Raw genomic sequence first — 24,138 nt, 5'->3', positions numbered from 1 at the left:
TTCGTCTACCTCCCCCAGGGGCCTCCCGTCTTCTTTCTTCTCCAGGTGAGACATACCTTTTGAGTTTCCCTTCTTCGATCATGTCTTGGATGATATGGCGTAATCTGTAACAATCCTCGGTCGGGTGGTCCTCAACTTCATGGTATTCGCAGTATGATCTTTCAGGCTTCCCTCTGTAACTCCGAGGTGGCTGAACGAAATAGGGGTCGCTCCTTATATGCCTAAGTATTACTGACAATTTCTCGTTGAGCGGTGTATATACTCACCCCCTCTTCTATCTTGGCTGGTCCTTTGAATCTCGCCGCCTTTTCCTGGTGCCTTCTTCCCCGAGCTCGATGGATACTTTTGGGACTTCACGGCCTCCCTCACTGTTGGCTACTGTTTGAGCACTCCGTCTTCTGCTTTTTACTGACTCCTCCACAAAGATGTACTTCTCTACTTTCAAATACAAGTCCTCTAAGCGCGTTGGGTCAGACTTTATCAGTGACTCATGCAACCGGGTCCCTGGAATAACTGTTGCAATATAAGCAACGCACGTAGTTGCTTCGTCCATGCCTTCGACATCTATTGCCTTTGTCCTGAACCGAGTAACGAAGGACTGTATGCTCTCCCCAACCTCTTGTCGTAGGTTGAATAAAGTGTTAACTCCAACCCTCTTCTTTCGCAGGTGCATGAACTGGCCGACGAACGTTTCTTCTAGCTCAAAAAAATTCATGATCGATCCAGCTGGTAACGCTTGGAACCATGACATGGCTCCGTGCCTCAAAATTTGACGGAAATAATTTGCAAAGTAAGGAGTCATCATTTTGATACAACACCATCTGGCTCCTATAGTGAAGGATATGATCCATAGGATCTCTTGTTCCGTCATAGGTTTTGAACTTTGGTGCATGGAATGCTCTTGGGAGTTCTGAACTCATTATCGTCGGTGAGAACGACGTTCCTTTGAGTTCCCGGATTGTATTGCGTACCTTCTGCCTGGGGTCCTTTTCCCGCGCGAGTTCCTCGTCCCTCCTCCTTAACATTTCCTCCACTTCTTTTTTTGTTATTAAGTTCTTAAATTCTGAGCTTCCTTGCTGCGTTTTTACTACTGTCGAGTCCTCGGTCTAATCTACTTCAGTCTTTACTGTAGACACCCCAATTTGCACGAACCCGTAGAAAAATTCAAATTTTCTCGAATTGATTCCAACTAAGAACTCAAGCCTATCACGGACCCGCATTGCCACTTGGCATCATCATTTATGCATACATGTATACATGCATACATACATCATGTCATATAGTTTGCATGCTCAACCTTGTCCCTAACCCGTAACCATTCTCCATTCACCGCTCCATCACCCATACCATAACCAAAGTCCATTTCCTCCTCCAACCTAACCTAAGTCCATATCCTAAATCCAAAGCCAAGTCCAAAACCTAAGTCCATATCCTAAATCCAAATCCAAGTTCAAAACCCAAGTCCATATCCTAAATCCAAAGCAAGTCCAACCTAAGCCCAAGACAAAATCCATTCTCTAAGCCCAATACCAAACCCACTCCAAGTCCATTCTCTCACCCCTTCATAAGATGACACATGTTGATACCTCATAAGCCCCCAATACCCAATACATCATCTAATTGGAGGGTCAACTTTCCCTTTGTGAAAACTCAAGAATGCCCTTCTCAAAAAGTTTAGTCAAACCAAAAAGGTTGTTTGGTCTTTGGTAATAATCCATAAAGGTGAGGGAACTTCCCATTATGCCCTCAAAAGGTGGGAATCTTCAAGTACATACATGGAGTTCTCCCATTGGTCCATTTCAAAATTATACTTTCACCCTTGCTTTATTTGTTATTTACAAATGAACCAAAGTCTACTTTTCACCTACCACTTCACCTTTACACATGTCATCATCCTATTCACCCTCCCAAAAGTACTTTTGTTTTCTCATTGGTCCATTTCAAAAATACACTTCCACCCTTGCTTTATTTGTTATTTACAAATGAACCAAGATCTACTTTTCACCTACCACTTCACCTTTACATATGTCACTCCCCTATTCACCCTCCCAAAAGTACTTTTGTTTCTCTCACCTCTATTTACCAAAAAACCAAGGATCAAAGAAAGCTTTTAGGGTTTCTTCACAAATGTCATCTTTACCCTCATACAAATGGAAAATCCAAAAAGAAACAACCTAAACCTCATGTCCATTTTCATTATTTTTAGGGTTGGACCACTTTATCCCCAAAAATTTTCCAAAAACTCTATAAATACCCTCATTTTTTAAGAACAACTCATGCTCTCAAGCCCCCATTTCTCAACCTAAAACTCTACCAAATTCTCTACTCATCTCTCATCTCTCAACCCTCAACTCTCTCAACCCTCAACTACATCCTTCAACTCTCAAGTTCATTACTCAAGCTCAAGTTATTTCAAGACTTCCAAAAGGGACAAGGTGGGACAATAGATATTTATTTATCTTTTAACTTGCATCTTCTTCTTCTATCCCTCTTTTTTATTATTTTAGAAGCCTTTAGGATGTAATGGAGAACCCTCTTTCATCCCGAGTAGATTGAACCTCAACCTTGGGCATGGAATGCTTGAGGCGGTTTGGTCGAAAGGATGGAGGTTGAAGCCTTTTTTAACCCATTCTCATATCGTGCATCATAATGTACACTATGCACACACCTCACACATGTTTGGCTATGATGAAAAAATGTGTAATTCTCTTGATGGGGTTAAAACATTAAGTTTCTAGCTAAACATGCATGCATTAAGGTTACGGATCTAAGGGTATTCCATCCATGGAATTTCTCTAAAATCCTAAACCAACATCTCCACTCATGCAAAAGTGTGTTGGCTCCATAGAATGTCTTCTTCCATAAGATATTTCTTATGTCAACACCAACATCAAATCCTCTTCTAAAGAGATACATACACACCATGTACACCCACCCACTTCATGCATCCTATGCACCTTACTTGTTATATTATTCTTTTCAAAAATGGTCAAATCTAAAGGTAACCACCTTAGGTGGAGAGAATGGGGTGCTTAACACCTTCCCCATTCTCTAACCGAATCCCCTTACTTAGATCTTAGGTAGACCATACCTTTTCCATGATTGAGAGTCACTACAATGCCATAAAAAAATGGTTTTCAAAATAATCGATTCGGGTGCCCATTCACACCCATTTACAAAAAAGAATGGTGGCGACTCCAAACAACGTAGCATTGAGGTTCAAAGGTGAATATTCTCATGTCTACACTTACCGTTCGAACGGTATGGCCCCAGCTTTGCTCTCTGTCCGGGCCTTCTCCGGTCCCTGCTTTCTCGCCCAGCTTTTGCCGGAGTTCCTCATTTTCCTTTTTGATATTTGTTATTTCATCATTCTATTTCTCCAACCACCTGCGCATTTCTTATCTCATCTCCGTGAGCAAGTTGTACATTGCAAGCATAGGATCTTGTGAATTCGGAAGTGAGTCTGTTGGTAGGGGGTTTGATGGCTCTCCACGTGTTTCGCCTCTGGCTCTTCCCATCTTGATCGTTTTTTTCCTTGTAAGCTTTCCACAGACCGCGCCAAATTGTAGATGCTAAAATTCGCTCTACTTCGAGATGCTCTACCTCCCTTTCGTAACCCGCTCGGACCTGCAAATGAGTCCACTCCAACGATCAAGTTAGAAATTGTACTGTTTTCTTTTAATCTTTGAAAGAAAAAAAAAAAAGAAGAACCCCTACTCATGAGTTGTACCCCTCCCTTTATAGGAGTCCTCTATCATTGTTCTCTGAGCCTTCCCCTGAGGTGACTCAGAGTGGTTAACTTACTCTTTGGTTTGTCAATTGCAGGGGTGGTTGCAACTACTCTGACAATTCTGGAGTAATCAAAATTGATTTGCCATGATATGAGTTGTCATATCAGTCAATCGATGGTACATCTGTCAGATTCGTCTTACCGACCTATATTAATTTTCGATATCTACGGAGCCTTTCCTCCGAGCTACTTGATGGGTTGGCGACGCATGTACAAGTTGCGTATCCGTGCATCCGAGAATTTCCCACCATTATATCCATGGTGCTTGTTATCCAAGTTACTTGATGGGTCGATGGCGTCTGTACGAGCTACGTGTCTACACACCCAAGAATTTCCCTCCACACATGCCATATAGCAAAACAGCCTAGTTAAGAACCCAATGCGTTTTAAATTCCTACCAAAGCAGGCCACGTAGACACCATCTCTATGTTAAAAGAATGGGACACGGTTGGTAGGGATCATAACTCTAAGAAAAATGGGACACTGTTGTTAGGGATGGATCATGAATTGCAAATAAATTAATGTGGTAGAAAGCAAATAAATTCCTATGTGGTTGAAAGCATAATTAATACACATGGATATGGGAAACGTGGGAAGAGAGTACTATTAAATGGCACATGGGTTTTATATTGTATGATTATCAATCATGTACTATTTTTTTTTTTTTTTTACCACAGAAAGTGAAATTGTGTAATGAAACATGAACTGTGCTGAGGTGACACAGATTACTGTGATTCTCACAAGTCTGATGTGGACATGCATACATAACCGTAGATGATTTTTACTCGTATTGCGAGGAACACACATCCCACGTCAGACATATAAGAATCGCAGTAAATACTTTTTGTCATTTCAGCGTTTTCCATAAAACATAAGCACGTGATATTAAAGTTGTTTAAACAAGTAGGTGGAGCGTGGAACTTGGCTCCCCATTCTTCAAAACTAAATAAATGAAACAACCTTAAATTATGAGCGAGAGTACCCAGCCTTATTGCACCTTATTGCACCACTTCGGATTTGGTGAGTATTTAAGATACCCAACCTTATTGCACGTACCTAACATAAAATATTTGAAATTACCTTATCTTCAACTCTTTCCATTAGGGGTGCACACTGGATTGGATAAATCCGAAAATCGAACCAATCCAAAATCTTTTGAATTGGATTGGATTGAATTGGTTCAGATTGAGCATGACTTGGTTCGGGTGCGAATTGTAAAAAAAAAAAATCCGATTGATTTGATTCGATTTTAAATTAGGGGTATAATAGAACCGAACCAATCCCAGAACTGAACTAATCCAAAGTATATATATATTGTACTAATTTTTATATCTTTAACAATAGATTTAAAAAAATAACGATTTTCTCCTAATGAATTTTAACTTCTTTTCTATTTCATTTTATGAGTCTTTTGTGTCACACTCATATTTGAATATGATTCTAATATTTTTTTTCTCCTTTTCATTAATTACGGATATTTGAATTATAAGAATTTCTTTGTCGGATCACTCCCCCACTTGAAATATCCATGAAATTTTCAGTTTTTTAAAATAAATTCCAATAATTTTTGGTGCATAGGTAGATCGAGGTAAGATCGGACTAAGGATTTGTTATTTTTGTGTTATGCGTGATGCTTTTTTTATATTGAAATAATAAGTATGTTGATACTTTGTTTATGCGTGATGCTTTGTTTAATATTTATTTTGTTTAGTTTTAAGTTTTAGCAATTTTAATTTTACTACTAAAAATAATAAGTATGAGAACCGAGATCCGATCCGAACCAAGGTTGGTTTGGATTGGTTCGGTTCTATAGGATAATCGGATTGGTTCGGTTCCAAATTTGTAGAACCGATCATGTTTGATTCGGTTCCAATTTTGCCAAAATCCGAACCAATCCGAACCATGTGCACCCCTACTTTCCATACCGACACGAAAAGAAAAGAAAAGCCTGAATTCAACCTTAATTGCATTACGGGATTGTTATTTGCTCCACATGATTTAATAACTACTCAAATTTCTATACAATATAGCTTCTTATTTGAAAGGATGAAAATAAATAAAGGCTTTTTAAATTATCCCTTTTTTGTGACTTTGAAATAAAAGTAATTCATGAACGATACTAATGCCGAAGAAGTTGATAAAGATGGATTCTTGGTAATAGAAGAAGGTTGTATTTGGGTCATCTTAAGTTAATCAAGGGTCATCTTAAGATAACCCCACAGGACCGGCTGAAGAAAAGGCCACTTAGGCAATTGTCTAAGGTCCTACATTTAAAGAAGGCCTCCAAATTTTTATCTTTAAGTTGTTTATAGAAAGTCTACCTTAAGTTTTATTTATTTATTTTGAAATACCCTTGCCCAAAGCCTCAACAAAAATTCTTTAATGTAAAACGGCATCCCACGTATCAACTGTTGTTATTTTTAGGAAAAGAATTTTCTTACTATGCGAAGTTGAGCTCCAATGGATTGTTGAATTGGCAATCCAACACCACATCCCTCTAGATTTCATGGAAAAACTCATATCTAAAAACAAATTCAAAAAAAAATAATTTCTTTTTGGGTTTGATCCAATGTTTTGAAAATGGACTTCTACTAAACTTCCTCCGAATTCTCAAATTTAAAATGAATATTCAATGGTGAAAATAACTTTTTTATTTATTTATAATATATATCAAAGTTCTTACAGTTATGTCCTCTGCATCCATGTGGCATTGGATCATGTTTTTGGATGCCACAAGTTGAGCTCAATGACTCTTAATGAGATTTTAGATCTTACTAAGTTAAAAAGGTTAGACTTACTCAGATTTTTTAGTAAGTTCTTGTCTGCTTGTTAAAAGAGATGTTAATGAAGAAAATTAAAGAGTCAGATTAACTAATAAGAAATTAATAATTTAAAAAAAAATCAAAATTCATTAGATCCAAATCCCCACCCACCTTGAAAGTTAGAGGTTTAAAAAAAAAAAAAAAATTAAAGATTCCTCCATAGACACCTTCAAATTTCATGTGTATGATCATACTTTAATTAAGTTTTTGTTAGCTATCAGGTTATAAATCATTTTTAATGGAATCTCCTACCACCATAAAAATAAAAGATAATTTTAACAAAAGAAAGAAAGAAAAATCCCCATTATTTTTATTATATAGATAATTACTTAATATTATTTATATTAATATATTTATATATTTAAAAATATATATATTAAAAATCAAACAGGCCCATTTATGAATGAATTGCTACTTATAATAAAAAAAAATAAACAAAATAAAAAATCAAACAGGCCCATTTAGATTTTCGGCCTCAACTTGTATTGACCTGGCCCTGGTTTTCCAAGGGTACTAGTCTTAAAACAAAGTGCCAAGGTTTCCATCAAAGGACTTGGAAGGATACTCCTTTGGGTTACTAAAAAATTAGATGGAATTATTTACCCAACCCTGGGAAGGGATGTTTGATGCAAATCATCAAACCTGGTTTGGGTTAGGGAAGTCTTCCACTGTCTTTCTTTTATATATGTTGCTAATCTTGTCTTAACTCTTCTTGTTTATTTATTTACTTTAGTTACTCAACGTGGTTGGAAAGGTCTTATAGAATTCGTCCACGAGTGATTTAAAATTTACAACGTTGATCACATGGCTGATGTGGAGATGCGCACATAACCGTAGATACTTTTTCATTGTATCTCGATGAAAAGTATGTTCCATACACACATCCACGTGGTATGGACTTTGGAGCTAGAAAAATCCTAAAGCCTAAACTACCCTTATTTGTAAATTGATTTACAGTGATAAACCATATAGTATACGGAGAGGTGGGGAGCTGCCTCCCTTTATATAAGCATCACTCTCCCCTCTCTTCCTACACCCAAAGCCAATACTAAGAAAATGTCTCTCTCTCTCTTGGTCGCCACCACCACCACCGCCACCATCTCCTCAGCCACACCTGAGAACCCTCTCAGGAGGACAAGTTCTCGGGTTTCTCGGGCACAGGTTCGCAACCGCGTAGCTTATACGTCGTGTGATCAAAATCAAAGAAACGAAGGCGAAAAAATTCATGTGACTGACCGAAGAAATGTCCTCCTCGGAATGGGTGGTCTATATGGTGCAGCTGCCACCATTGGTAGCCAAGGAAGGATGGCCATTAGTGCTCCTCTTCAACCACCAGACCTATCGGCGTGCCATCTCGCCGAGGATGCCGTGACAAAGGAGAAGGTCCAGTGCTGCCCGCCATATACATCAGCCGACATTATTGATTTCGTACCACCGTCGCCTACGGAGCGATTACGTGTGAGGAAATCTGCTCGTAAGTATGCCGAGGATCTCGAGAAGTTTAAAGCTGCCATCGCCGAAATGAAGAAACTTGACCCTGATGATCCATGGAACTACATGCAACAAGCCACCATTCACTGCACCTACTGCAATGGTGCCTATGATCAGGTGGGGACCGACCCACCAGTTATCCTACAAGTCCACGGAAGCTGGCTTTTCCTTCCGTGGCATCGATATTATCTCTACTTTTGGGAGAGAATCCTCGGAAAACTCATTGGTGATCCTACCTTTGCTCTTCCTTTCTGGGATTGGGACACTCCTGACGGTATGAACATGCCTAAGATATACTTGGATAAATCGTCGCCTTTGTACAACGATAAAAGAGATCATAACCATTATGATGCATTGCTGGACTACAAATACAGCTATGGCCAACCAAACCCTACTCCTGATCAAGAAAAAGATGTTATAATGAACAACTTAAGATACCTTTACAACATGTTTAAGGAGGGTCTGCCTTGTCCTTCTCTATTTATGGGGAAACCTATTATTGCCGGTGAGAAGGTACCAAGTCAGGCTTCTGGTAGTTTGGAGAATCTTCACAATATACACCATATGTGGACTGGCCCAACTGAGAAACCTTACTATGACATGGGCAACTTCTACACTACAGCGCGAGACACTATGTTCTTCGGTCACCATGCCAATGTGGATCGGATGTGGGACATCTACCGTTCATTACGAGGTGGTAAGACTGAGTTCAAGGATGACGATTGGCTCGAGACCTCATTCATCTTCTACGATGAGAACCGGAAGGTGGTCAAGTGTAAGGTGAGTCTATTATATTCTAGATGAATCAAGTTATTGTACTAAAAGAAAGAGCTGTATGAAATCTGTGCAATGTACTTTTTGTAAATAGTATTTATGAGTTATCAATTAATGACAGGTGAAAGATTGTCTGGATCCTAATGATCTCGGATATACCTACAAAACTGAGAAGCTAGAATGGCCAGACAGTCGTAAAAACTACATCAAGCAAAAGAAAGCTAACAAAAAAATGGCAAGTGGGAGGAAGTACTCGTTGATTCCGGTGGAGGGATTTGGAAAAGATCCTAAGGTCCTTGATAAAACCATACGTGTCTTAGTTCGGCGACCCAAAATTTCCCGCTCCAAAGATGAGAAAGAAGATGCAACAGAGGTCCTATACATCAACGACATCATACTTGACCAAATTGAGCCAGCAAGGTTCGATGTGTACATCTCCAAACCGATTGAGGACAAGTTTGCAACTGAGGATCTCGGGGAGTTAGCTGGGAGCTATGTGAAGGTCCCACATGCGCACCACAAGAAATCATCCATCACTAATATCAAATATGATCTAAAGCTGGGTATAACGCTCTTGGTCGAGGATATTGATGCCGATGCATCCGAAAATTTGGTGGTGAGTTTTGTTCCTCGACGTGGAGAGGTGACAATTAGTGGGGTTACTATTGAGCTGTGTAATTCAGATTAGGAGGAGGCGAAGAAGGTTTCTTGTCTTTCTTTCTACTACTACTTATTATGTTTGTGTGTGATGTGCGTGTTGTAGGGAGGGACTGATCTTATGTCATGTGTTTTCTACTTTTGATGTTGGATCTTGAGGAGACCAATCTTCTATGATATGATTTGGTTCTCTTCTTTTCTTGTTGTTTAAGTCAATAAAACTGTTAGATTTCTTCGGAATAGATCATAGATAATCCATTTGTATTTTCGTTTTGATGGTGCTTTTAAAACTCTTTGAGTTGATTCCAAACTCAATTGATTATATTGATTGAACTCAATTGAATTTCAAGGGATCCCTGCTGCATAGTCTCAAAAATATATATAGGTTGGCCTTGGGAGGCCCTAAAGAGAGCTAAACATTGTGCCAACTATTTTTTCAATGTATGGGTTAGAAATTTCAGAATGGGTTGATTTTTTGTGAGGATGATCTCTATGACGAGGAGACCATCCTCACCAAAAATCAGTTAGAGGAGATCATCTTTACAAAAAATCAGCCCATTTCGAAAATTTTAACTCCATCAAAAGTGATTTACAAAAATTGGCCGGTCCATAACTCTTAAACTTATAAACTAGGGTTAGAAGTTTTGGAATGAGCTAATTTTTAGTGAGGGTGATCTCTCACAAAAAATCAACGCATTTCGAAACTTCTAACCTCTATTTTGAAAAAGGTTTGGCTCTCTTTAGGTCCTCCGAACACTTTCCTATGTATATATATGACTCCAAATGTGACCGTGTGCAGAGAACCATCAATTTTGCTTGAGTGTATCATATGCATATCTCAAGGAAATACATGTATAGTTCTATGCGCATAATCAAAATGAATGTCTCATTTTTTTTATCAAAATGTTATTTAATTAGAGGGGATTGCTCAACTTCTATTTTTAGAGTCTACTTTATATTTTGATTTCTAAACTAAGTAAATTAAGATTGAAACCCTCCTCCCACACCTCAATACATGCCATGGAAACCATAATCAAACTAAAGTCATAATCATGTAAATTAAAACCTAAGATTCCTTGTTTTTATAATTTCCTTGGATTGTGGCTTACGTGGGATGTAATTGAGGAGGACTCTTGAAGTATAACATCTGGATTAAAAATTTTGACATTTTTCTACTCTCACTCTCTCTCTCCATTAATGAGTTACTCTTGACTACAAATTTAAAAGAAAAACATTTTCCTTACTAACTTAATAAGATGTGAAATCTTACTTGGGTCCTTGAGCTCAAATGGATCACCAAATTGGCAATCCAACACCACAACCCTTTAAATTTCGTGCTTAAACTCATATCCAAAGAAAAATACTCAAAAAAATAAATTTTTGGGGGTTTTGATGCAATCCAAGGTTTTAAAAATGGATGGCTACTAAACTTCCATTGAACTCCAAATTTAAAATAAAAATTTAACAGTGAAAAATATCCTTTCCAAGTTTTTTTTTTTGTTCAAAGAACTTTTTCCTGTACAATATCCCTATGCCATCAAATCATGTTTATGGATGCCTCAAGTTGAGCTCAACGACCCTTAGTTAGATTTGAAATGCTACTGACTTAGTAAGGCTAGTCTTACTCATTTTAGAACTAGAATACCTGACTATTCAAGTCAAGTCAAATATTAGGGAGTCGATTGGTCAAATAAAAATAGTTAATTAGTTAAAATTCCCTTATCTTCAATCTCAGGTATAATTCCCTTATTATTATTTTTTTTCTCCCAAACCATCTTCAACTACCCTATTTTTCAAGATCTCTCTCATGCAAATCTTCCTAACTCACGATGAAAATAAGATCTTTAAAAAAGAATAAACAGTTTTGGATTAAAAAGGGTGTTTTTCAAGAGGTTGAAGCAGAAAAATCTACTTATCGATTTCATGGATTTAATCTTTACTCCCAAGATTCTTTATTAATTATAAATCATATTTTCCTTTTTAAATGATTTTTTTTTTATCATTTTAGATTTGAAATATAGGCCCTCCCCATGTTCACTAGGCAGGGGCAGAGCATCGGATCCTCCTAAAGGTAACAAAGATTTGCTGTTTCAAAATTTGAGTGCTAAGCTGATAAACCAATGGCATGGCGCCACGTGTATTGAAAAAAGAAAAAAAAGAAGAGAAATCCTATCTCTTAAACTCCTCTTAAATTTTCTCCCAATTTTTTCTCCACTAAACAATCACTTGCTTTTTTCAATACAAATGGCTCCATGCCATTGGTTCGTCATCATCGGCTTAGCACATAAAATTCATAACAAAAAATCTATGTTCTCTTGTAGGGGAGAAACTATAAGTTATAGTAAGGCTCAAAAGATTAAAGATGATTGGTTTTGTAGAGAAAATTTAGAGTATAATTGTTTAAGACTCCCATGGATAACAATCACTTATTGGGAATCCTAGCTAATATGAGAATTTGTAATAGGAAGTTTTCTATAGAACCTGTAGAATCCCTTTGCATTGTAAATGTAAAAATTCTATATAAATAATAATCGTTCGTAGATATGAACAAACCAAAATATATGATGAGAATGATTTGAGAAGAATTTAGAGTTTTGGAGAAAAATAGTTTGAGCATGAAATAGTGATGATATAGTGGCTGATAATTGTTGCCGCATATGTTGTCGGTCCCAAGTCTTATTAGTTGTTTCTTGTTTAATTCGTGAAAAATTCATTATTTTTTTTCTTCAAAGAAAGTATTATTCTCTGAATTATTGAGCTATTATGGATGATTCACATATTTTAAGTTAAAAAAGAATAAAATATTATTTATATATATATATATATAATGAATTTTACTTCTTTTACGAATTTTTATCAAATTTAGTTGAAACATAAATGCTATTGTAACTTGTTGTATGTTGTAAAGTAAATTTTTGTTGGTAGCGTAGGGAGTATCCCCACTTTGGGAGAGACTAATCTACTTGGGGCCACACGCACCATCCAACACCTTGACATGTGTTACGGTGTCTAAGTAGCTACATTTATGTGGAGGGGCATGTAGAGATTCGTAGACACGACTTGGGGAGCACATCCAGTCACTCCTTAGGATCTCAGTTAACCCTTGGTGGGTATTGTTAAGTACAAGTAAGTTGTAATACAAGTCCGACTTTGAAGCGGTTATGTTTTAAAATTGTGGACGAATCTTATTTTTAGGTTACACAGTCCCTTTCATCTTTAAAAAAATAATAACATGTCCTTTTATATTTATATGTGATACTACTTTAATTTTTCAAATTGATGATTTATTCCTTGACTTTTCTTTTTATAAATCAATAGAACAATAACCTTATTGCCTTAATTATCGTCACCATCATTGTTTTTTTTTTTTTTTAATAACTGAGTGTCTGAACCAGCTTGCGCGCACCATGATAATCTCAGGTAGGATTACCAGAGCAACCCACCGTCATGATCCCCCAACTAAATCATGAGAAAATCCAAGAGGGGAATCAAACCCGTGATGTGCACCTAACCCACACTTCATGTGCTTGCCCTTACCACCCAGGCAACTCATGGGTGGGTACCATCATTATTACCATCACCTTCACCAATTTCCTCATCACCCGCATTATTAATATCACTGTAATATTTTCAAATTTTTGAAATGAGACATATAAAGTATATATCACATATTTTTCATTTATTGAATTTTTGACTGAATTATTGTATCCTAAAATAGGATAATCTCGAATTTTCCCCATATCATATTTTTGCCCTATTCCAAATTGCTTACATGGCACAACACGTTTTCCTTTCCTAGGCAGTGCTTGCGAAGAATCTTTTTCTCATTGTTTTATTTTATTTTGTACAATGTACTAAAGCTTTAATCATATCAATTAAATAATTGCGAAGAATCGCTTTTGTCATTATTTTACTTTATCTCGTACCAAAGCTTTAGTTATATATTAAATAATTGCGAAGAATCTTTTTCTCATTGTTTTACTTTATCTCGTACCAAAGCTTTAGCCATATATTAAAGTGGTGACACTTTTCAACAATTAATTATTGAGAATATTAATAATACCTCCACAAAAATTAGTGATATTAGATTTACCTCCTGTAAAATACGATTAGGTTTATCCTTGACCAAAAGTCAACATCTTTTTTGGTTAATTGAATAAAATAAAAATTCTGTTCTTAATTCATCATAAAAAATGGGACACTGACTTTGAATCAAGAGATAAGCCTAATCTTGCATTTAAAGGGAGATAATTAAATTTAATATAGTCAATTTTGTAGGGGGTATTATTAAATTTCTTCAATTATTACTTATCAAAAAAGAAAAAAAAATTCTTCAATTATTTTAGATTGGACCTAATGATTAAATAAAATCTCTTTAAACAAAATAAATTACAACTTAATACTTTGACTATGTTACTACATTATTGTAGAATTCTGTGCATTTCACATATTTTATAGGAGTGAATGCACGTGCAATTTGTCGGTTGGATGCCCACTCAAATTTAGATGAAATGTTTCACATGGATTTATCTTTTTCTCTTCATTATATTTTTACACTAATTAACATTGAGTCTGACTTTGAAGCGTACAGCCCACTTCAAATTTTGAAGGAACCCTCCTCGATGCAAAATATGTGGCTTTTTAAATTTCTTATATGTCCTTACATTTTCACTAAAATTTGAAAAACCTCCTTAAAAATGTCACATGTAATGTTTTCCCTTTTTTTTCTTTTTTTATTATTTATTATTATACCAAAACCCACCCTCTTCAATCGCCCTAAAATTCCTATCTTATTATTGTTATAAAACAGAGGACAAAAGATAAAAGTCTAAGAAATAAAGGTTAAGCTCTTGTCGGTTATCACATTAATTGATACTATATAAAAAAGAAAATAACTAACCAACAAATCACTACTTTAACTAGTAACCTTACTCCCTATATACCAACAATAATAAAGACACGACTCGATTTTAACCAATAAACAAAACCTTTAATCATAAATCTTACTTCCTATAAACTAATAACAATAAGGACATGACTTTAATTAATAAATAAAAACTTTAACCACTTGGTCAAACATAATAAACAAAATACAAGAGCTTAAACATAATAAAATAATGATTCTCAACAATTCTTAAATTGAAATGTTAAAGAAATTGAAATTTTAAGGTGAGACAAAAATGTTGTCATATTCTACGATTAATAGATAAATCATCGATTAATTCATTGATTTAATCGGTTAGTTCTTTTCTCAGAGAATTAAAAACAAAATTTTAGAGAATGTATAACTTTGATCCTACCAACCTACCATCATTTATGTTTGATTTGATGATGAGATCTGCCTAATCTTCTATAATTATAAACATGAATGCATGCAATTAACATAAAATATAACTATAATTTCCCAACATGGATAATAAAAAGATGTTTCATTTTTGTTCACAAAATGTATTTCCGCCTCATGACTATTTAATAATTTTAATATGAAAACTAATCAAACATAAATTTGAAAGGGGAAAACATGTCATGATGTCGATCCCAACTTTTAGAATAAAACATAGACAAGAGATTACGAGAAGGTGAATAAAAATAAAAATAAAAAACGTGAAAGTAAATATTTTTTCCTGTACATCATTCATGTTCTACTATTTCTTACATAATTGTATCCTGAATTGAGAAAGTTCAAAAGCTCCACGACTTTGCCTGGTCTCTCCACCTTTAAAAAAAAAGAATCAAAAGTATGGACATAATTCTTCGTCAAACTGCAATGTGTTTTTACCATAAGACTCTAAACGTCACCTCTCCTCTAGCAAGAATCCATGGCCTACCGATGGACCTACATAAAACTATTAAAGTAGAACTGTTTTCTTTAATAAATTACGAAACATCACAAAATAATGAAAACAATAGGTGTCTCTCCACCTTAAGAAAAAAGAATCAAAAGTATGGACATGGTTCTTCGCCAAACTGCAATGTGTTTTAACCATAAGACTCTAATCGTCGCTTCCCCTCTATCAAGAATCCATGGCCTACTGACGGACCTACACAAAACTACTAAAGTATGATTGTTTTCTTCAATAAATTACGAAATATCACAAATTAATGAAAACAATAGGTGTTTTGGGTTAAATTTACTTTTTACAAAATTTAAAAAAAAAAAAAAAAAAAGGAGTAAAAAAATAGAAGTAAAAGATCATATTTCTTGTGGAGCAGATCTAGGCAATTGGGTACTCTTGGTTTTGCTTTCTTTGAAGCGTTTTAGTTCCCTTAAAATTAGAGGATCTTCCATTAAAGGACCTTTTTTGCCTAAACATACACACATGCATACAAAGGCATCGACAAACCAAATCAAATAGGAGCAAAGCTAGGATTTTGCCTACATGGGGGCAACTAAGCAGGGGTGGACATTACTCCCTCCCATCCCCTTGCCCTCCTTCAATTTTTTGTTGATGACATTGCCTATTGCCTATTGACTGGGCCTTCTCATATACTGATTGGAAATGACCTAAAAAGAGAATCCCGTGATAGGATGGGGTGTTGGATCCAACCAACAGAAATAAAGTTTTTGTTATGGCAGTGCAGTCTAACACATGAAAGAAATCATGCTTGGGAAGGACGATCTCGACGCTTTCAACAGGTGCCTTTTTGGGCAACAAGACGACTTCAATATTTAAACAATGGGAAGGTACATAAAAGGTAGGAACAATGACTGTAAAGACTTGTCTTTTGAAAATATGTACAAAAAAAATCCCCTCTAAAAACATATATACTCTTTAATACTCTTTTTATCAACTATTAATCTAAAATGGCTTTAGAAGCAAAAATACGGTAACTACCATATTAACAATTTTTATGGGATTTAAATAAATGTGTTTATTTGAGAATATTTTAGGTACTCCTATGTTTTAAAATTAATGAGAAACCCCTTGATTATGATCATCTCTTGCATAACAATAAAGAAAAGATATAAATGAAAAAAAATAAAAAAAAAAATCCTTATTTTCTCTTCCCAAAATTAGTAATCTTTAACTCACATAGATGATGACGATGACTACGACAAAGATGATAGAGATGAGTATGGTCATTATCACCATCAGACTAATTTGATCTATGTATCTTAGACTTATTAAAATATATAAATAATTTTTAATAATTAAAACATAATTTTAAAACTCCACTAAAATGTTCAACAAATTGACTCAACTCAAAAATTAGCAAGTCGACTTAAATGAGTTAAATAAAATTATATTGAATTTATGAATAACTTTTAGTGAATAAAAAATTTTATTTTTTATTTTTCACAGAATATTAATAACCAAATAAATTGATCAAATTTTTTATTTGACTCAGTATGTTTTTAGATTAAACCACTTTGTAAAGTTGTAATTAAAAGGGTATTTCAGGTGTTTTTCCTAAAAGGATCATCGAAAGATCCTTAATAGGTTAACATTTTGTTAAGTAGGACTTAAATGATCCGTATTGTTTGTTAGGGGACTATTCGGTACATATTCTCAATAAAAAGTCCTTCACGATCATTATCCCTAAAAAGTATTCCTACACCTACAAGGCGAAGGTAATGTCAGCTCTGTCAACTTTTAATGGTTACTCTCTTTAATTTATCTTCCCGAGATTGAACAATTTTGAGAAAACCCAACATTATGGAACGCAACGGGTTTTTATGTTTGTTTGCCATTACTAAAGAATGCAAGACAACATCCATGTAATTAGTTTATGGTCCTCAACCATAATTGAATTTAGCAAATATGAAAATTAAAAGGTTTATATATTAGCATATACGACTACAGAATTTTTATATTTTTTGAAAAGCTAAATTAAGATTATTGACAAGTGGTCAAATGAAATTCTTTGAAAAGGGTATCTCTTTTTCAGGAACATCCAATAGTCTCAACACACCACAAGTCTGACAGATTTCTTTAAATTAGGTTAAATCTTCTAATAAGCTACAAAGTGGACTAGTGTTTATTTGAGTGTTAAACAAGGTACAAAATAGGTTCAAATTGATATAAGCTTGAATCAAGTATTGTTTAGTTCATTTGACAGAAACATCAATAATAACATAAACTAGTTGAAACATCAAATAGTAGCAATTAGACAAATACCACAGCAAATGCCAACCAAACCAATAACACCATTATTATTTGTTATACGATATCACCTAATAATAGGTGTATCGCAGCTGTCAAAACCCCCTACTGTTAACCACAATGTTCTTTAAAAAACCTTCCTTTTAGATAGAATTAATCACAAGAAGGTAGAGATTTTACTAATGGGTTTGCATGCATGTGGGAGACTCAAAATAAATAAGACGTGTGAGATCTTCAAAGAACTGGAATTTAATATGAAGGTAGAGATTTTACTAATGGGTTTGCATGCATGTGGGAGATTCAAAATAGATAAGACGTGTGAATCTTAATTTTATGGTTAAGTTGATTTTCAACTTCTGCCTTAAAGATTCGAAATTTCTCAAAAACTTCATCTTTAGTTTTCATTAAATAAATATATGCGTACTTTGAGTAATCATCAATGAAGGTAACAAAATATCTATTGCCTCCACGTGTGAGATCTTCAACTAGTTTATGTTATTATTGATGTTTCTGTTAACCACATGTCATAAACCAAGATCAAATCGAAGGAGATTTGAGAACGACCCATTAGTATATAAACCAAGATCAAATCGGAGAAAAATTCTAGAATTTATTTAAATGATTGACACATTGATAGTTCTTCTGAACATTTGTAAAAACAATGGTTTTTCAAAATATGGGTTAGAGGTTTTGAATTGAGCTGATTTTTTGCGAAGATAGTCACTATGATGAGAAGATCATCCTCCCAAAAAATCAGCTCAATCTAAAACTTCTAAATCCATCAAAAATGATTTACAAATTATTGACGAAAAATCAATGATTCACGTTCTAAATCACTTTTAATGGGATTAGAAGTTTCAGAGTGGACTGATTTTTTTTTCCAGATGATCTTCCCATCATAGAGATCATCCTTGCAAAAAATCAGCTCAATCTGATACTTCAAACCCATATTTTAAAATTTTATTAATGTTACATTTTTTGTACGTATGTTTTTTCATGTCCCTTGATCCGTTCCCTTACATATGGGAAATGTTCAGTACCCAACCATTTACCCAACAATTTGTCCAACATGTTTTGTCCTACATGGGTTAGAAGTTTTGGAATGGGCTGATTTTTAGTGAGAATGATCTCTCCGGTTAGAAGATCATCCTCACAAAAAATCAGCCAATTCCAAAACTTCTAACCCCATGTTTACAAGTTAAAAAATCATGGATCATTCACTTTCTGTAAATCATTTGTGATAGGGTTAAAAGTTTTGAAATGAGCTGATTTTTAATGAGGATGAATGGTTGGATGGCAAACAGGACCCTATATGTATAAATCCATGGGGATGAATGAGGGCTATAGCCTTCCCTGAGCTTTGAAAATATTATTGCTGGAGCGACTTAGTGGAGAACATCTACTGGTGACAAAGTTGTTGGATGTCTGACGAAGGAGGAAGAAAATTAACTTCCAGGCTAGAAAAGTTTCGATCTCTTTTAGACAAATATTCTCCCCTACTGGTTGAACCAAAGTACACAAGGGATCGACGAACAAATGCCTTCAGGATACAAAGAAGCCTCACACTCAATACACTAAATCAGATTATGTACGATCTGATTTAGCCTAGAACACTCGGAAAATTAACAAACTGATGATGCCTATATCTTAAGCTTAGAGAGAGGAGAATGCAGAAATTTTCAGTGTAGAAATCTGAATCCTGGTTGGCTTTTTATAGCAATTTCTGTGTCTGTTGACCAAGAGTCATGATATATAATGTCTCTTAGTCTAATAGCCGTTAGATTGTGCCTTATCTGAGATCTAACGATCTAGATTGCACCCTATCGAAAGAATGTGTCTCATGTCCTTTAATTAATACTTTTTAGTTGAATCTGTTTGATCTAGTGGCTCTGATCGCGTCCAATCAGTTGCCATTTGATCTAACGGCTCCGATCGTTACTGATCAAGTACTATATCAATCCATCGCATCTGATCATTTTGATCAGGTACTACCTTAATCCAATGCATCGGATCGTTCTCGATTCGGTATTATTTCGATCCATCGTATCCGATCGGTTCCCGATCGGATACTAACTTGATCGTGCGGTGCTGATCGCACCCGATCCATCACACGTGATGGATCAACCACCACCGTTGGATGGTTTCGTATCCCGAAAACTTTAAGGCTCCTCGCGACGATGCGTACGTGTGAAGTGCCAAGTGCGCCTCAAAGCGTCCAATGCACCCTAAACGCCCAATCGCCCTTTCGCACGTGCGCGTGCGCGTGCACGGGTGGTGTTTCGCACCACCTCGAAGCACTGGATCAAAGCCTAAAGGTGTGACACAAATACAACTAACTATGTTGGTTATTACTAATAAGGTACACCACTTTCTAACTTGTGAGCGATGTGGGACTAAACCTTATATACACAAAAAACCTCAAAATCTAACTTAAGAAAAACAAACCAAAAAACTATAAAAATTCTTATTTTATTTTGAAAATATACAACAAATCCCCCACTATTTCAAAATATAAATAGTTGAAATATATATATATAATAAAACAGCTGCACCATTAAATGGCTGCCTACGTACTCAAATAGGGATCAAGCTTCCGTAGTTCTTACAACTAAAGAACGATTAAACGATTATATCAGTTTACAAAAAAAAAAATTTTTGGCATCATCGTAGAGATTAGTACATAGATGAGAGGTATCTTTTGAATTTGAACCTTCACTTAGTATAAACAATCAGAGCTTTGTCAAGGTGTTGTGGTAAACGTATCTTGAACCAAGAACCCTTAAAGACGAGCCGGATTCTTCACACATACTTTTCTCTATGAGGTTGAGTGTTCTATTTGCTATGCACATTAATGGCCATGCGCTATATCCTAATTTCATGAGTGCTTTTAGAAACGATCTAATTTTCATAGGAAACAGCCTGATTTCCTCACTCATATAGGTAAGTTCACTTGAAGTGATTCTGCGAGTCACTAGTTAAAATTTTAGAACTTATTAAGGATTTGCATCCATCCTTATCTTGCAGAAACCAACACTAGATTTATAAAATGGGGTAAATTAGTTCTAGTGTCCTACTAAACCACTTATTTGACTTGTTTGTACCCATTGAACCTTGTCTATCTATTTCAAGACAAAGGTTGGATTCCCATCAAAGGTGATTGATTTATTTTATAGACCTTAGCCCATTCCTTTTGAAGTTTTAGATATCATATCTCTTGGAAGTCCTTTAGTTAAAGGATCCGCTAAATTCCTATTGGATTCCACATAGTTGACTGTAATTATTCCACTTTTGAGTAATTGTCTCACAAAATTATGTCTAAGGTTTATGTGCCTTGATTTTCCATTGTACGCTTTACTTTTAACTTTGTACAATGTTGCCTGGCTATCACAGTTGATCATTATAGCTGGAGTGGGCTTCTTCCATAATGGTATATCCATTAATAGATTTCTAAGCCACTCTGCCTCTTTACATGAATTTGCCAATGCTATCATTTCTGATATCATGGTAGAGTCCGAAATACAAATCTGCTTCTTAGATGCCCAAGAAATAGCAGCTCCACCTAACGTAAAGATCCAGCCAGTTGTAGACTTTGAATTTGACTCAACATTATTCCAACTTGCATCACTGTACCCTTCAAGTACATTTGGATATCCTTGATAATGTAGTTCATAGTCTAAAGTCCCCTTCAAGTACCTTAAAACTCTAGATACAACATTCCAATGCTCAGTACTTGGATTACTAGTAAAACGACATAACATACCTACTACGTGTGCAATGTCAGGTCTTGTGCAATGCATAGCATACATAAGACTCCCAATAACACTGGCATATTCTAATTGAGCTTTAGCACGACCAGTGTTCTTGATTAATTTGATACTAGGATCCATATGGGGGTAGGGCTGGTTTATGATCAAAATGACCATATTTCTTCAAAATTATCTCTATATAATGAGATTGTGACAAAATCATTGCATTGTCTATCCTTAGGATTTTAATTCCTAGCATTACGTCAGTCTCCCCTAAATCTTTCATATCAAAATTAGTAGATAGAAACTTTTTGGTTTCTTCTACACATTCAATGTTAGTTTCAAATATTAACATGTCATCAACATAGAGACAAATAATGACACCAACATTATTTTCAAATTTGCAGTAAATGCACTTGTCAGCATCATTTACTTTGAAACCATAAGATAAGACTATTTTATCAAATTTCTCATGCCATTGAAGAGGAGCTTGCTTTAAACCATAAAGTGATTTAATTAGTTTGCAAACTTTCTTTTCTTGACCAGGTTTGACAAAACCTTCCGGTTGCTCCATATAAATTTCTTCTTCTAAATCACCATTTAGAAAAGCTATTTTTACATCCATTTGATGGATAACCATTTTATGAATGGAAGCAAGAGAAATTAGTAGTCGAATAGATGATATCCGAGCTACTGGAGCATATGTATCAAAATAGTCTATCCCGTGTCTTTGTTTAAAGCATTTAGCAACTAATCTAGCTTTAAATTTATTTATTGATCCATCTGCGTTCAATTTCTTCTTAAAAATCCATTTACACACTATAGGTTTCGCACCTGGGGGTAAATCTGAGAGAACCCAAGTCTGATTAGAAATAATCGAATTCATCTCATCATTAATAGCTTCTTTCCAAAATAATGAATCTCTTGAGTTCATAGCCTCAGAAAATGTAGAGGGTTCATCTCTCTCTACATTTAATATGAACCTAGTAATATTCTTGACTTCATTTTTATCTCCTTCAACGAGATAAACTAGAAAGTCAGGTCCAAATGTGCGTTCAACTCTAGCTCTCTTACTTCTCCTAGGTTCAGGATCTTGTTGATCAGAACCTGGATCACCACTAGTGTTATTTTGAACAGGTTGATGAATCTGTTTATGAATAGAATTTTCAGAAATTGGATCATGAGAACTTGACTTAGTCAAATCCTCAAAAAATTCTACATCTATAGATTCAATGATATCACCAGTTTTCAGATCTAGAAAACGATAAGTTAGGCTATTATGAGAATAATCAATAAATATACACTTGTAGGTTCTAACTCCTAACTTTGGTCTCTTAGGACTGGGTTTTCTTACATAGGCAAGACACCCCCACACTTTGAGACGATTTAGATTAGGCTTCCTTTTGAACCAGAGTTCATAAGGGGTAACATTATTTTTCTTTGTTGGAACTCTATTCAAGATATAGCAAGCAGAAAGAATTGCTTCTCCCACTAACGAATAAGATAATCCTGAACTAATTATCATAGCATTTACTATTTCAATTAAAGTTCTATTCTTTCTTTCTACAACTCCATTTTGTTACGGCGTATAAGGAGTCGTAACTTGATGGATAATGCCATGAGTTTCACAAAACTTAATGAACTCATTTAGATAGTATTCACCACCCCTATCAGAACGTAGAATCTTAATTTTATGGTTAAGTTGATTTTCAACTTCTGTCTTAAAGATTCAAAATTTCTCAAAAACTTCATCTTTAGTTTTCATTAAATAAATATATGCGTACTTTGAGTAATCATCAATGAAGGTAACAAAATATCTATTGCCTCCACATGTTTTACTATTAAGATCGCATACATCACTATAAATAAGCTCTAAGATAGTAGATGTTCTTTCAACGGATTTAAAGGATTTTCTAGTTATCTTAGATTGAACACAGGTTTGGCATTTAGAAATATTCTCTAAGTTACACTTATGAATAAGTCCTAGATTAATCATACGTTTAATTGATCCATAATTAACGTGTCCTAATCTACCATGCCACAAACATAATGAATCAACAACATACAAAACAGAAGAAATTTCATTATCTAAATTTAGGCGTATCATGCCATTACAAGAATAACCATGTCCCACAAATTCATTGTTCTTGGATAAGGTAAGTCGATCCGATTCATATACAAGCTTGAAACCTGATTTATTAAGCAAGTCTCCTGACACGAGATTCTTAGAGAGTTCTGGAACATGGAAAACATTGAAAAGAAGTACAGTTTTCCCAGAAGTGAATCTAAGACCCACAGTCCCAACTCCGAGAATGTTGGAAAGTGAACCGTTTGCCATTTTCACTTTTGTACCTTCACCACAAGGTTTATATCTTGTGTAAAGAATTTTATCATTACAGAAGTGATTAGTTGCTCCAGTGTCAACCCACCAACCACTTTTGTTTGACACAACATGTGCAAGTGAACGAGTATGGGAAACTGTTGCAATCATTGGTTCCTCTACCACTACTGTATTTGTTTCTTTCTTGAATTCCTTCTTTCGATGTCGGTATTCTCGTGCATAATGACCAGGCTTATTACAATAAAAACACTTGTTGTTTTTCTTCTTGCTTTTATCAGATTTCTTCTTAAAGGAGGAAGTTTTCTTAGGTTTTAACCTAAAATCAAATTTCTTGGGCTTATCACCCTCAATCAAGTTAACTTTGGTTTTCTCTATTTCTTCATCTTTATGTTCTCTATTACAAACATCTTCT

At 35.1% G+C, this 24,138-nt stretch overlaps 1 protein-coding gene across 1 annotated transcript; it reads left to right on the top strand.

Moving 5' to 3' along the window:
* The first annotated feature begins 7,634 nt into the window (after window positions 1-7,634).
* LOC147411333 (polyphenol oxidase, chloroplastic-like) lies at window positions 7,635-9,774 on the top strand. The gene is made up of 2 exons (XM_086447459.1): window positions 7,635-8,883; window positions 8,999-9,774. Exons 1-2 carry the CDS (start codon window positions 7,669-7,671, stop codon window positions 9,563-9,565), a joined length of 1,782 nt encoding a protein of 593 aa, XP_086303585.1. The 5' UTR covers window positions 7,635-7,668; the 3' UTR covers window positions 9,566-9,774.
* The last annotated feature ends 14,364 nt before the right edge of the window (window positions 9,775-24,138 follow it).

The sequence above is a fragment of the Akebia trifoliata genome, chromosome 1, assembly GCF_017979445.1.
Source record: "Akebia trifoliata isolate Shusen 1 chromosome 1, ASM1797944v1, whole genome shotgun sequence".
In the NCBI taxonomy this organism is placed as follows: domain Eukaryota; kingdom Viridiplantae; phylum Streptophyta; class Magnoliopsida; order Ranunculales; family Lardizabalaceae; genus Akebia; species Akebia trifoliata.
Note: the sequence above shows the minus strand (reverse complement) of the source record. Positions and strands in the feature narration are given on the sequence as shown.